The sequence below is a fragment of the Lepidochelys olivacea genome, assembly GCF_965140295.1.
Source record: "Lepidochelys olivacea isolate rLepOli2 genome assembly, chromosome: 5".
NCBI lineage: Eukaryota > Metazoa > Chordata > Testudines > Cheloniidae > Lepidochelys > Lepidochelys olivacea.
Genome location: NC_140415.1, coordinates 120,749,838 through 120,764,184, shown reverse-complemented (window position 1 = coordinate 120,764,184; position 14,347 = coordinate 120,749,838). Strand labels below are relative to the sequence as shown.

Genomic DNA, 14,347 nt, shown 5'->3' with positions numbered 1-14,347 from the left:
GCAAGAGAATTCAAGATTAATAGATTTGTCTGGAATGATCTATTTAAAAATCCCAGCTGCTTATTGGCAAAGGTTTCATCATCACTCTGTAGATTCACACACAATTTTATCTCTCTCTATCTCTCTATATAGACACACACACTCTAGTATTTTAGTAGGGATTGAAGTCAGATTTAAATGACGGTTCCTGAGACTACTCCCTCTTCCTGTTTTAAAGATCAAAGAGCCGTACCACAATGATTTTCTCCAGAACCGCAATATCCCTACTACTTCTGTGGTCTTTGATTTCTGAAATGTAATTGTCAATGGTTCCGAGCCCTTGGACGCATTTCAGATGGTCTTGTTGATTTGTATATATTAATTTTTCCAGATATATTGTCTACTCTTTATCAACAGTTTATCTTTCTATAGCAATTGGCCAGACCTCACCACTTTTCAAATCTTGTTAAATTCCATTTTTAAATAAGAAATTCAGTATCTCAGACATTTTAAAACAGATTTCACCAGCCTACTCTTTTATTAAGAGACTACTTTCTTTTTAGTATTTTTACCACCATTTTTTTTTAAAATACCTCTTATTCCTTATTCCCTTTACTTTTTGGTGAGCGTTAACTTACATGACTCTCTTGCTGCTTTTATATTTTTCCCTTTCTGTGCCATCTTATTGGTTTCATCTCAACTTCTTCCTTTCCACAGTGTCCCAGGGACCTGGAGTTGATGGTAGAATTGGGACATTAGAAATAAATCAGCCTATAATTGTACACTTCGCAGCTGGGCACTAGCAGGCTTGAGCTATTACTTGCTTATATTCTGAATATATCAGAAGCACTACACATTTAAGGAAGCGATAGATACGTAGAATAAATTAGTGTGAAACAAAAATGTGTGCTCTGTCTCACTTCAGTTAGATTAAAATGTAGCTTCAGGACCTATCCAAAAACTACGCATACCTTTGCAAATACAAAAAGAAAAGGAGTACTTGTGGCACCTTAGAGACTAACCAATTTATTTGAGCGTAAGCTTTCGTGGGCTACAGCTCACTTCGTGATACTTAGCCAGTTAAGAATGGAAATGCAATTCTGCCAATGACTAGGTCTTGAACTCTTTCTTCCCCTCTGAGGTTCAGGATATAGAGTCTCTCTGGTTCACTGACTAGGGCATTTGGAGTATTGTGGGTACCTGCTTTCTATCTTTTCAACTGAAAGATAGAAAGCAGGTATCTTTCTCGGAAAAAGTCATCTCACAAGTAGAAGGTGTAACAGAGAAAATTAATGAGGCCCAACTCTACCCCAGTGACAGGGGTGCAACTCTTGTTAACTTCAGTACGAATCACACTCAGGGGAACGAGGACAGAAGTGAAACCTTAGCCTCAGAGTCTCAAAACCCAACCACCATTCTCTTTCAATGAGATTGGGGTGCTTGCCTCGTTTAGACTGCTTGGAAAATCTCACCCTTACTGTTCTGGTCATCCTCGGTCATAAATGTTGGCAGTTGTCATGCTTCTGTGTGGACTCATAGGTCATTCTAAAACCATAAACCCCAAATCCATTATACAGTATATTTTCATAGGATTAGGTTCCCTTGGGACTAGATGATCGTCACGGATATCCGTTCAGAACAAGCAGGCAGTCTTGGTTTAAAGTTTGTTTACCAGATACAGGTACTTATCTTGTAGTTTACAAAAAGGAGGACTTGTTGCAAAAAAACAGTGATCATCATGAATGACAGGGAGTCTCACATTCTTTCCAATTGACTCTGGAGTCCCTGGATAAGAAGCACTGGGAGAACTGGTGAATTGCCATATTTTGAGGGAAAGTAACTTCTCATCTTATGTAGTTATTGATTGGCTCCATCCTTCTCCCTGTCTTGGTGGCTGGGTATGACAATAGCTCAGGCAGGAGAAGAATGAGTTCATTCCTTTTGAGATACTGCTGTTCTTAGTACTTAGTGGATCACGCAGCAAGTAATATTTGTATGTTAAAAAATAATCTGGAATGACTAGGTGGCTTCTCTGCTTCTTCTCTAAAATAAGGTTCTTTTCTTCCTAGTCTGAATGGTCAGTAAGAGGTTACTGGCCCTCCTGTCCTCCTGCTGATTTTGTGTCTCTCCCATTTACATTACAAGGATTCTAACAATGGTCTGATGTCATCTATCTTTATATATGATCTCATCAAGCTCCTGCTCCTCAGTATTAGGTTTTGTACAAAGGACTGCTGCTCACATAGCCCCCTCACCATGGAATCAGAGAACTACGGAAACATGAATGATTTTAGCCTCACAATACTCCTCAACAGGGATGTTCATCCCCATTTCACAGGCACAAACAGCTTAATCGACTTGCTCAGGGACATGCAAGATGTCTGTGGTAGAGGCAGGTCTTGAACCTGCATCTCCCAAATCCCTGCCCAGTTCCCCAAGATCGTCAATCTTCCCCAGCTTAGGGTGCGTCTCTCACTCCTTTGGAATGTGCTGTTTAATTAAAATTGATACGGTCTGGCTGAACTCAGTGCTTATGGGAGTTAGCAAGGAGAGAGCACTGGCTAAAGGCAAGCACAGTGCAGGCAGGATCTGTGCATTCTTCTTAAACAGCCTTGCTCCTAAATAGAGCCCAGATAGTGCACTCACTGAAGCTGCAGAAGAGCAGCTGCCCCATCCCTTGGTAAAATACACTCCACCTCAGCGGTGCTATCACTGAACAGTTGTGACTCCACAGGGGCAGAATGTTTTATAAAGATTTGCAATGTCCCCAGCTCTTATTAACATTAATCCTCACTGAGTAGTAGGGAAACTGGTGGCAACAAAATTGTAATGTGGTGCTTTAGGTTACACATTTCTAGGGGTGACTGATTCAGTTACTATCATCATGTGCCAACTGCTCAACTCCTAATTATGCCAAAGCCTGTGCTAGTGTTGAATAGTAGGCAAGTCTGTCCCACAGACTTGGCCGAGTCTGCCAAAATCATCTCCACTGTAACTGCAAAGCCAGTATTCCAGACCAGGTTTCCAAAAAATGAATGGCTGGTAATTAACTAACACCATCAAAATCGTTCCCAATATTCTGGGTATGACAGTTCTGGTTTTCGTATAAAGCAAACAGTTTTTCCTGACAGCACGCTATTCCTGAAACAACTGAAAAACCATAAGCATTATTTAAAATGTAAATGAATTTCAATAATTTATTCATTAATTACTTTCAAAGAGTAACCTGGGATGAAAAACATCAGACAGTCCCCTTTTTTATCTATTATTATTATTAAACATTTCTATTGACTTACACCTAGAGATCTCAGGTGTAAGTAGAAGGTATAACAGAGAAAATTTCTATTTCTATTTCAGATTTCTATTGACTTACACCTAGAGCACCTAGAGATCTCATCCATGTTGGCGTTTCATTGTACTAGGTGCTATATAAAGGTCTCTGCCCCAAAGAGATTAGAGTGAAAAAGACAAGACATAGCAGGTGAAGGAGACAAATCAAGGAGACCAGAGCAGGGAGATTGGCTGAGAATTGGGCACATTCTATCAGGAGTAGTAATGACAGCTCACCGCCTGGTATCAGATTATAACTTTCTGTCTGTATTACAACAGAGAGGTGAGTTTTGAGGAGGAACAGGAGGAGGTTAAGGTGACCCACAGGCATGACACACTGTCATTAGTTGGTGTGAACTCATGATACAGAATGACATGTGTGGTGCTTTGAACAGAATACTGCTTTACAAAAAATGCAGCTTCAAGGCTTTCCCTAGAGCAAATTGTTACATTTCATGCAGTGTTTCCATTACAGTTTATGAGCCGGATTCACAGCTCGTATAAATCAGCGTGGCCCCATAGAAATCAGTGGAGCCATGCCGATTTCCACAAGCTAAGGATCTGTCTGCATAACTTTTGCACACCATTGTTAATGCAGTGTTTGTCAGCAAGCCATTGACTGTGTATTTCACTATTCTTTGTAAAATAATGTAGAGAGCATTGCCTTGCGGTAAAGGATCTCTACTGCTTTAAGGAATGGCTCTCAATGGAGGAGAACTCCCAGAAAGGGATTTACAAACCAGGATTAATGCTGCTCGCTCTACCTGAATGCAACAGACTTCCCAGCCTGCACAAGGACGCAAAGGCCTGCACCAGGATTCCATATTTTGGTAACTGAGAATTCTGCTTGCTGTTGTGCTAAATGGAGTCAAGGCGTAGCAAGTGTTTGGGGATGAGGGGAAGGCCTGAGGCCACTGAGCAATCAGCACCAAAGTGTGGGCCAGATTATGCCCTGAGGATGTGGCTCTCTTCTTCGCCAGAGGAAGGGGGGAAATCAGACATGTCGATCCTGCCCCCTTTCCTTGGATTCCATGGTGGATTCTCCAGAGTTTTGGGGATCTGTGGATTGGATGGAGGAGGGAGAACGCATCCCCCTTGCACCCAGCAGTAAACCCAAATACACCCAGGAGCTGTAATAGCTTTCCTAAGGAAACCCTCTCTGCTGGGGAACCCCTTTAAAGAGAGATACAAGGAGCAGGAGGAGGCTGGGGAGTCCTTGGCAGTGTGACTCCAAGAGAGAGGGGCCAGCTAAAAGAATCCCACTCACATCACTGGAGAGACACAGGGTACACTGGATTTGGCCCATGGTACCTTTAAGTATTTATTAGACTGTGGCATGTCAAATGCCCTCTGACAAGGAAGACAATTGTAAAATATAAAATTTACGAATAAAATAAGAACTGGTAGGAAATCAGCTTCCTACGTATCAGTCTATGTAGTTGGAAGAGGCTCTTGAAGTAAATTGTAGCCTTGCAACATCTTTAGTTCTACTTTACCCTGTGTTTGAAATGCCAAATTCTGTGCATTACAGAACAATAGCAACAACAGTTTGTTTATTTGGCCTGATTCCAATGTACAACCCACCCAAAAAACAACCACCCTATTTTAGAACCATTGGTCTCAAAACCTAAAACCAGTTTCGTTGATGATAGTGTTGCCACTTGAAGAACTGGTGTATTCAGAGAAACTTCCCAGAGCGCTTCTGGGAAAGAATGTTTTCCCACAGCACGTGCGAGAACTGATAGTAGCTGAACCATTGAACAAAGATTTCAGTTAGAATATCTGTTGCTTACTTCTTGTTTGTCTTTTTTTTCCCTCCAGATTTTAAGACAGAAAATACAACCAGTAAGTAGATTCCCTTGCAGTTTAGAACTAGAATCCTTGACTTGGTCTAGTTATTTAAGATGCCATGTTGCCAACTCTCCTGATATTTGGGAGGAGAGGGGGGTTCTTTCAGCCCTACCTACCTACTGGAATCAGGTTATTACCTGAAAAATCTCAGCTTTCATTTAAAAAAAAAAATTAGCTCTCAGGCTTGGGGAGAAAATGTGATCCCCAAACTTTTCAACATCAGGAAGAAAATAAAAAGAACAAATAATTCATTCTTAAATCTTGTGATTTTTTTTTAAAGCCAGTCTCATGATTTTGGGGGGCCTTGACTCATGGTTTTTGAACAATTGGGGGGGGGTTGGTTAAATCCAAAGATGTTTCACGTTTATAATATTTGCAGTATACTTTTTCATTATGAGGCGGCAAGATTTTTGGAGCATGACGACTCTTTGGGGTTCATACCTTCCGTGGAGCTTTTGATTTGATAAATCATGATGGTCTGGCCTTTGCATAGGTTGAAATGTGTGTATGCGACTCCTCAGTGTGATGCCAAAAACTCTTCTTAAAGACTGAGAGTTAAACTCTCTGCTTTGACTGTTTCGCATTCCCACAGACAAACTAAATAGAGCCAGGAGGAAGAAAGAATGTGGAAGGGCAAAGGAGAGGAAGGGAGAAGAAAGGAGCTGTAGAAGGGTGGAGAGAGAGAAAAAAACCCCACAAAAACAAAACCCAGAGGTCTAATCTCGTGTACTTTTGCTTCCACCCTTGGGAGGTGCTCAGATACTATCCTGCTGGGCACGCAGTGCAAACAGAGGAAAAATCCAGGAGACGAGAATAGGCTTTTCCAGATAATAATCTCTCTCCCCACAGCTTCCCTCAGGGTTTGGCTTCCAGAAGTAGCCATCCAAATCCCCAGAGCACTTCCCTATCATAGTGTTCTGCGAGAAACAGCTTAATTCATTACAGCTGCTCCTGTTGTGCTTCTTTGACACAAATCTTTGCATTTAAGGCATACAACTGTAGTCCTTCCCCTCCTCAGAGGAAGTGGGGTGGTGGTGTGTGTGTGCATTAACCCTTTCCTGATAATTTTTGGGTCAGGGGTTTTAAGTGCTTTAGAAGGTCAGAAGAGAGACTATGTAAAAATGCTACCTTTGTCTAGTATCAATGGCATTTTATCAAAGGACACCTTCTTATTCAGCTGATAAGCCCCCGCAATGTCCATTTAGTCATATTTTCTGGTTTTAGGCACAAAAGTACGATTTTAGTGCTTTATTATTACAATACTATTGCCAATCCATACAGCTATGGGAAAGTGAGCTGGATTGTATTCCAACTCATGCATAATCAACAGAGCTACTATTAACTAAATCCCAAATATAGAATCTCTGTTACTCCTTGCTCCTTCCTATGGGAAGACTGCCATGCGAGTGGCATCTTTGTTTCCCAGTTTCTCATCGCCCTTAGACAGAAAGCAGGGGCTACTTTTTTGGTAGTTGTTTCTGACTCCAAAAAGGTCACTAGAAAGTGTCTCTCAGACATTATATGGATGTTTATTTCAGACACGTGGTGAAAGTACCAAATCGGAGGGCACGGGTCACTGTGCAAGGCTTTTATTTTTGTCAAGAAACAGGCTAATGCTTTAGTGGCACCAGATCAATCATTAAACAAGTTTCAGATATTATTCACCTTGCCTTTGAAAGGGAAACTCCTAAAATATTCATTCTGTGCTGCCAGGACATGGTCCTTGTCGGGTCTGGTGTGTGTTTTCTTTCCTCTGCCAAGTGTGTAATGCAGGGAGCCCTGTATGAGGTGTTCAGGTACTATAGAAAAGAAACTATTGTAGTAATGGAGGTGTGGAATGCAACAGATTAAGGGATACATGATCATCCATAATGTGTTTGATTTACTCTAGTAGCCCTACTTCCATTGGTCCTTTTGAACTTGTTCTATAGATGTCCACCCTAAATATTTACATCTGCAACCTAGGTCTGCATGAACTACATTTACCCTACAGACGAGGAATGGGTAAAATCTGTTCAGACAAAATAAGAGGCCAAACCTTTTGCCTCAAACTCAAACTGAACCCCAAACAAATCTTTCTTGAAGTTCAAAACCATTAGTGTAACTTTTCACCCTGTTTCTTAACGTTGTCTCTTCTTGGCACTTCTGATGTCTGGCCAGGAATGGAAGAAATGGTACTGAAATAGTGTGAGAGGTGATTCTTGTGGCACTTCCAGCCCTCCCAGAAGCAGCTAGTTTAAGAAATCTTGCACTTAAGCCTATTCTCACAAGATTTCTTGCTCAGATTAACTCCAGCGTGAATAAGCTTTGGATCTATCTAAACTGTATTCATTCTTTATTATTCTTAGTATCAGTGTGTGCAGGTACCACCCACAGGGTCTAGGCACTATGCACACACACTATGCCCTAAAAAGCTTACTCTCATAAGACAAGCACCACACTGTTGGAGAAGAGGGACACAGTCACAGAGCCTGATTCTCCCCTCTGAAGCCAATGGACACTCTGCTGCTACCCTGCCTCTCCAGGGGCTAGTGGGGACTTCTGTTGCTAGTCCTGAGGGGAGAAGACTGCCCTAGGTCACTGCCAATCTAAGTGGGTGTGAGGCTGATCCATGGGGGTCCTGTGTTAGGGCCTCCGATTGGCATGATCTGGCCCTGGAATTCAAAATAGTCTCACTTACTATTAGGGGGGCTTGTGTGCCTTAATTCCTTATGTAGTTTGGAAAATCTTCCCCCTTCATTCCTTAGAACCAACTCCTTCCAATCAGATTGGCAAACCTTTTGATGAATAGGATGGTTTTTAATTGTACAGTTCTAAGAGCTGTCCCTCTTTTTATTCTCAATTTTACAGGAAACAAGGAATAACTAATTTTATATTCCGTGCAGCTTTACTTACTATATCTGCATATGAAAAAAGCAGAAAGATACTCGCAGGTTGTTCAGAGGGGTTCTGTGCTGCATTTTCTGTAACAGGAGTGAATTGGATGGATGGATGATGGGCAGAATGGCTAGATTGGAATCTGAACCCACATTACAATGGTGTAAACCTGGAATAACTCCACTAGGTCCTTTGGAGTTACACCATCTTTACCTTTGTGTAGCGGAGTTCAAAATCTATTCAATGGTGTGAACAGAAGTCTAGATAGTCTCTTGATGGCAGACTAGCTGTCTGGACACCTTAATGTTCTCAAGGGTGTTTTTTTGCTTCTAATCTGCAACTGTGGTCATTTACTCCTATTTTATTAAATAGTTTACACATTTTTGATTCACTGTGCTGCAGTCCACTCTCTCAGTTTACTTGTTTAAATGGCCTTTCCCCACAGCAACTTGCTACAAAGGCAATGGCAGGTTCTACCAGGGTTCTGTCAATGTCACAACCTCAGGCATTCCTTGCCAGAAGTGGAGTGAACAGGTGAGCATCAGTTTATTCAGATCTACAGTCGGGGTTGGATTTATAGTCTAATGCTGGGATATCCAAAGGAGTCGAACAGAAACTCGGTGGAAGTTGGGCCGCTGCTCTTGAAAATCCCCCGAAAATCCCAGCCTAAGTACACTATCTTGGGTGTACAAGTCCAGAGGGGAGTGGGGGCAAAGATGGCATCTGAGGAGCCAGCCGTGTGCTAGGCATCTCCCCTGTGTTAGAGCAACCTGAAAACTGGTTTAAATAGTGCCAAAGGCCAATGACCCCAAAGGGGTGTTATGGCAGCTGCAGATTAACTGGGTAGATCTTCCTCGGTCCCTCTGTCAGCATGAAGAAAGGGAGGATGGTGGCACAGAAGCCACAAAGCTAGCTGCACGTTGCTGAAAGATCTGCCTACACTGGGGCAATCATTCCCTGGCTGGCACCTCAGGCTTAGTACAGGAATCCCCCAGAAGCACAACAGACACACGACACAGGAGCCATCTATTTAAGCGATTGTGTTTTCTTGTAATATGTATAAGTAACTGGAATAAAATCCCACCTATTGAAAACGATACCGAGATGGCCAGCAAATTACTCAGGCCCTATTTAGGCCCTTAATTCTCATTGAAATCAACAGGAGCTAAGTGCCTAAATACCTTGGCGGATCAGGGCCTCAGAGACAGAAAGCCAGGGAAAGTGTGGTTAAAAGGTCAGGTATGTTAGCATTTCACCCTCATGACTGCCCCCCCTCACAAGATGCAGATGTCATATGTTTCTTGGCAAGCTGTTGCAGACTTGCAGCCATCAGCTGTTTCTAAAAACATCAGGAAGAAGTGCGCTCTAGAAACACTAACGCTAACTTATTCCTTCCCACCAGGTACCCCATTTGCACAGAAGGACGCCTCAGGTTTTCCCAGAGCTGTCAAATGCAGAGAATTCTTGCCGTAATCCAGGAGGGGAAAATGAACGTCCCTGGTGTTACACAAAGGACCATTCTGTAAACTGGGAATACTGCAGTGTGCCTCTCTGTGGAGAGGGTAAGGGACAGCAGCTAACTACTTCGCCCAGTAGCTGTTAGTTTTAGAACAGCATTAAATATTGATCCACAAAACTGTTCAGGACCGTCATATCCTAATAGTCACCATGACAGTTCTGACAGTCGTACCAGTGTCTTTGGAATTCAGTGGGAACAGGATTTGGCCTTAACGTTCAGAGTGCTTTACAAACTAGCACGTGCTCATAAAAAGAGAAGGGGAGATGAAGGTAGAAAAGAAGCTAAGTGACTTCTTGCCCAAGGCCCTGGGAAATCCAGGCCAGAGCCAGGATACGAATTTTAGAGTTTCTGCCTCCCCAGTTTAGTGCCCAGGCACACACTTTGCTTATCCACAAGATGTCAGGGGTTTTAAATGACCATTACGGAAATACTGCACTATTCAAACTATGCCTCAGCAAAGGCCCTTTTCACTATTTCCACTTCCACTAAGCAGAGAGCAGAAACATTCTAAGGCTCTAGTGAGCCAAAGCTATGTCACGATCGCTGCACTTGAAAAGGAATGAAGGGGAACAGCCTGATTTAGCTTTCCTTTTAGTCTTGGCCATTACACGTACAAACCAACAGATTGGGTTTAGCTCTTTCAGAGCTATGCTAGCAATGATTTATATTCATGATGCTTTTTGAAAGAGATAAATTAAACTAAAAAGTTTAAATACATTTGTACCTATCAGATTTTTTTCAGTCGCTTTTATTACTTTGATTCTTACCAAAGTTATTGGCATAAAAAGGGGGTTTCTTCCTTCCAAACGACCTTCTCCTGTATGATCCTGCTGCGGGAGTCAGACTGTGGAATTTGTAGACATCACAATAATTACCATGACAACTGGGTGATGTCAGAAGTATCCTTTAACAAAAAGTTCTGTAGAATTTAAGAGGGATGGAATCATTTTTGTTTTCATTGCAGTATCCATATCACCAGGAACGAAAAAGCCAAGTGCAGAGACTCCCAATCTCCCTTCTTCTTTCTCCCCTACATACTCAATGACTGTCATCATTTCCATCATCTCCAGCTTTGCATTGATAGTGATTCTCATTATCATTGCTCTTGTTTGCTGCCGAAGGCGAAAACAATGGAAAAACAAAAAGAGGTATGACCTAGAGATCTATAAATAAAGCCATGTCGGATTTGTTCCAGCAAATACAGCTTTGACATGGGGCTTGGAATGGACATTCCAGTACTCACTGAATTCAAATTTAAGGAGGGAACTTAAATGGATCACAGGGAGGTCAAAATGGATCACAGGTTTCCCCATTATATGGGCAGAAAAGATTAAATTCATCTTGGATCATTTCTTCTTGGCTGACAGCTTGTATTTTTCTTTCAAAAAGAAAAGGAGTACTTGTGGCACCTTAGAAACTAACCAATTTATTTGAGCATAAGCTTTCGTGAGCTACAGCTCACTTCATCGGATGCTGTAGCTCACGAAAGCTTATGCTCAAATAAATTGGTTAGTCTCTAAGGGTCCACAAGTACTCCTTTTCTTTTTGCGAATACAGACTAACACGGCTGTTACTCTGAACCCTGTCATTTTTCTTTCAATGTCTGTTTCAACTCTTAAGGCCGATAGGGCAATGGGAAATATTAGATTGGAAACTCTTTGGGACAGGGATGTCTCTTTATATGTCTGTTCAGTATTTAGCACCCTGGGGCTCCAATCCTAACTGGACCCTCTGGGCACTAATCATACATTAACAACAAATAATGCAGGCCAAAAATTCTCATGTTCTTCCATGAGACCTAGAAATCAGGACAAAACGTTGGTGCTTGTCTAGTGCTTCAGCTTTCCCTCACACTTCCAGTTGAGGTTAGCAATGTTTCATTTTGAATTCTCATCACACTAAACCAAGGTACTGGTGACTTATATACCGTACGACTAAGACTAAAAGTCACATGAACATCAGCAAAGTTCATAACTACATAGGACCTCATGTAACCTGAGGAATCATTTGACAAAGACATCTGGAAACGTGTGTGTGCGCAATTAAGCAGGTCAATTGCTTTCATTCTGAATAGCAAACAATTGTTCTGGTTTCTCAGGCAATTAACAGATTTGAGAATGAGTTCAAGTTTAGCTTAGAATGTAAGGACATACTATGGTAGGCCATTACTAGACAATCTAGATGTAGGAAACTCTCCTCCTTGGGGAGATTAGATGTGAAGTATTCAGCAGATATTTAGACATTGTTAAGAATTGAGTGGTCAAAGAGAATTAAAAAGGAGCAACTCCAGCCCCACCCACTTCCAATAAAAAACAAAACAAAAAGGAGACTCTTAATGAAATTTCTTCTGTTTCCAAGCATTACACTACAAACTCTTAATGGTGAGACTTTAGTCAATATATAAGAAGTTATCTGGACATGAATGTGGTTGAAAATAATATGGGTTTTCTCCCTCCTCAAAACCCTCATGCCCTTAAAGCAAAATTCCTTAGCCCCAACCCTACTGTTTATGGTTAACAGCCTGAACAGTTTGTGGAACAGGCCAGAAGAGAATTTTTCCAGCCACTAGATTCCTTCAATTGTCAAAAAGTGAAGGGATGCTGGTTTTTGAAAAGTGTAACTTTGCAGAGTGCTCTGCTGAGGGGTGAGAATAATATTTCCAGGGTATCATTCCTTTTTGCTGTAGGTTCTCGTGTTAGATCTCCTTTCTCTATATATTGTTGCCCCAGATTACTGACTGAGGCCCTGCAAACTCTTAATCACATGAGCAATCCTGGCTCACATGGATAGTTCTGTTGCAACTGCTCATGGAAGGACGACTACTGTACCCAGTGGCCTGCTGGATTGGCCCCCGACCTGGCAGACCTACATACTTAGCCTAGATCCCTAGAAATAACAGGCAAACTGGAAATGTCCCAGAAACAAACAATACAATGTCATGAGACACATGGTAGTGCACAACTGGTAAGAAGGGGGGAGGTAGCAAAATGCCCAGGCAGATACATTGTACACTTGGAAGGCACATATCCCCGTGTTAAGGGGCACCACACTCACCCATCCAAGACATTTCCTACATGTAGTTCCACAAGAGCATACAGGGCTGAAAATGAGGATGTTGGCATGGTGGGAGCAAAGAGGCAGAACATGTATTCAGGGCATGCTCTAACCCACTGATCATTTCCTTATCTATCATTTCAGGGAGTCACAAGCACCAACGCTGACCACTCTTCCATCGGAGCTCCTACTGGACAGACTTCATCCTAACCCCATGTATCAGCGCATACCCCTTCTCCTGAATCCTAAATTACTCAGCCTGGAATATCCAAGAAACAATATTGAATACGTGAGAGATATCGGAGAAGGAGCGTTTGGAAGGGTCTTTCAAGCAAGGTAAGTGTCCTGCTAGCAAGTGCTCCTTAATACTGATACGTGGAAGATATTAACATCTGGCTAGAGTTCTGGTAGCAGGAAAATATTTGTTCGTTTATTCCAACTGTCATGGAGAAATTAATTGTTCTAACCAGAATGAAATGTGTGTGTGAAAGTATGACAAAACTAAATGATAAAAACTAGGCTAATTTACTCCTGTTTCCCACTTTCAATTGTTATTTGGTAAAACATGGTCACAAATGTCCATAGTCATCTTCTATATATTAGACAGAGTATCTCACTTATTCCTGTTAATCCAGCTGAATGTGGCAGCTAAGTTTATGATGCATTCAGGACAGTAAGAATTTTGCTGGTTTTTCCTGTGACTAGTCCATTGTGAAATTTTCAAATTTTCCCAGGATTTCATGTTTGTTTAAGATGTTGGTACATGGTAGCCAGCAACAAAAAAAAAACACCCTAACATTTGCTGGTGGTTACCCCCCGTACTGTATTTGCAGTTAGGCCCCAATCCTGCTGCAAAAATACCCTTACTTGCTTAGCGGGTCCTTATTCCTGAAATTGACAGTTTTTCTTATTTGCCAGGAGACCAGGTCATAGAGACTCAGAGCAGGAGTCAGGCCTAGTGGTCAGAGTCCACATGCCCAAGACAGAGTCAGAATCAGGAATCAGAGCTGAGGGTCAGAACCAGAATCAGAGTCTGAATGCCAGAGACAAGGATCTAGACAGAACTAGAGTCAGGAATCAGAGCCGAGGCTCAGAAATGGGTTACCAGGAATCAGGGAAAGCAGGAGCAGGGCTGGTTCTGAGGCAGGAACAAGGCTGGGTGCAGGGTAGGATCTGGACTGAAGCCATGGAAGAGGAGAGCAGGAGCTGGGCTTGGTGAGACACAAGCAGAGGGAGGCAGAGAGTCCCTGAGCATGTGCTTTGAGCAGCCAGCAAGCTACTGCTGCTGCTGGGTTTAAGAACTGGCCTGCTGGCTTCCTCAGCCAGTCGGGCAGGACGGTCCGTCAGGCATTCTAGCTGGCTCATCAGGGTGTCAGGAACATTGAGCAGGTGCAGCTGCAGGGCCTTACTCCTGGCACTGTTCTGAATTCAAGGAATTAAGAACCAATCCTGTTTGTTGACTTCCATGGGAGGAGAGGGCAGTCACTACTTTGCAGGTGAAAGACCATAAATCATGAGCAGTGAGGTAAAGGCTCATGTAAGTTACGAGTGAAGCAGGGAAGACAAAACGATAGAAATAGTATCCTAGTGCTAGTTCTCATGGATATTAATTACTCTGAAGTGTTTTCCAGTATTGGTTTCTCTAAATGTTTTCAACAATTTACAGGCGGGAATTTCAAAAGAACTCCGAATTTGCTCCACCTCCGTTGGCTGCTCTGGAGTTTGTGGTAACACCCC

At 42.3% G+C, this 14,347-nt stretch overlaps 1 protein-coding gene across 1 annotated transcript in view; it reads left to right on the top strand.

Moving 5' to 3' along the window:
• The window catches only part of MUSK (muscle associated receptor tyrosine kinase), a 92,397-nt gene that overhangs the window by 64,521 nt on the left and 13,529 nt on the right, over nucleotides 1–14,347 (top strand). The window contains exons 10-15 of the mRNA XM_084628158.1: nucleotides 3,964–4,139; nucleotides 5,131–5,154; nucleotides 8,483–8,571; nucleotides 9,440–9,599; nucleotides 10,521–10,704; nucleotides 12,755–12,946. Of these exons, the coding sequence (XP_084484284.1) occupies nucleotides 3,964–4,139; nucleotides 5,131–5,154; nucleotides 8,483–8,571; nucleotides 9,440–9,599; nucleotides 10,521–10,704; nucleotides 12,755–12,946 (825 nt within the window). The remainder of the gene's footprint in view (nucleotides 1–3,963; nucleotides 4,140–5,130; nucleotides 5,155–8,482; nucleotides 8,572–9,439; nucleotides 9,600–10,520; nucleotides 10,705–12,754; nucleotides 12,947–14,347) is intronic.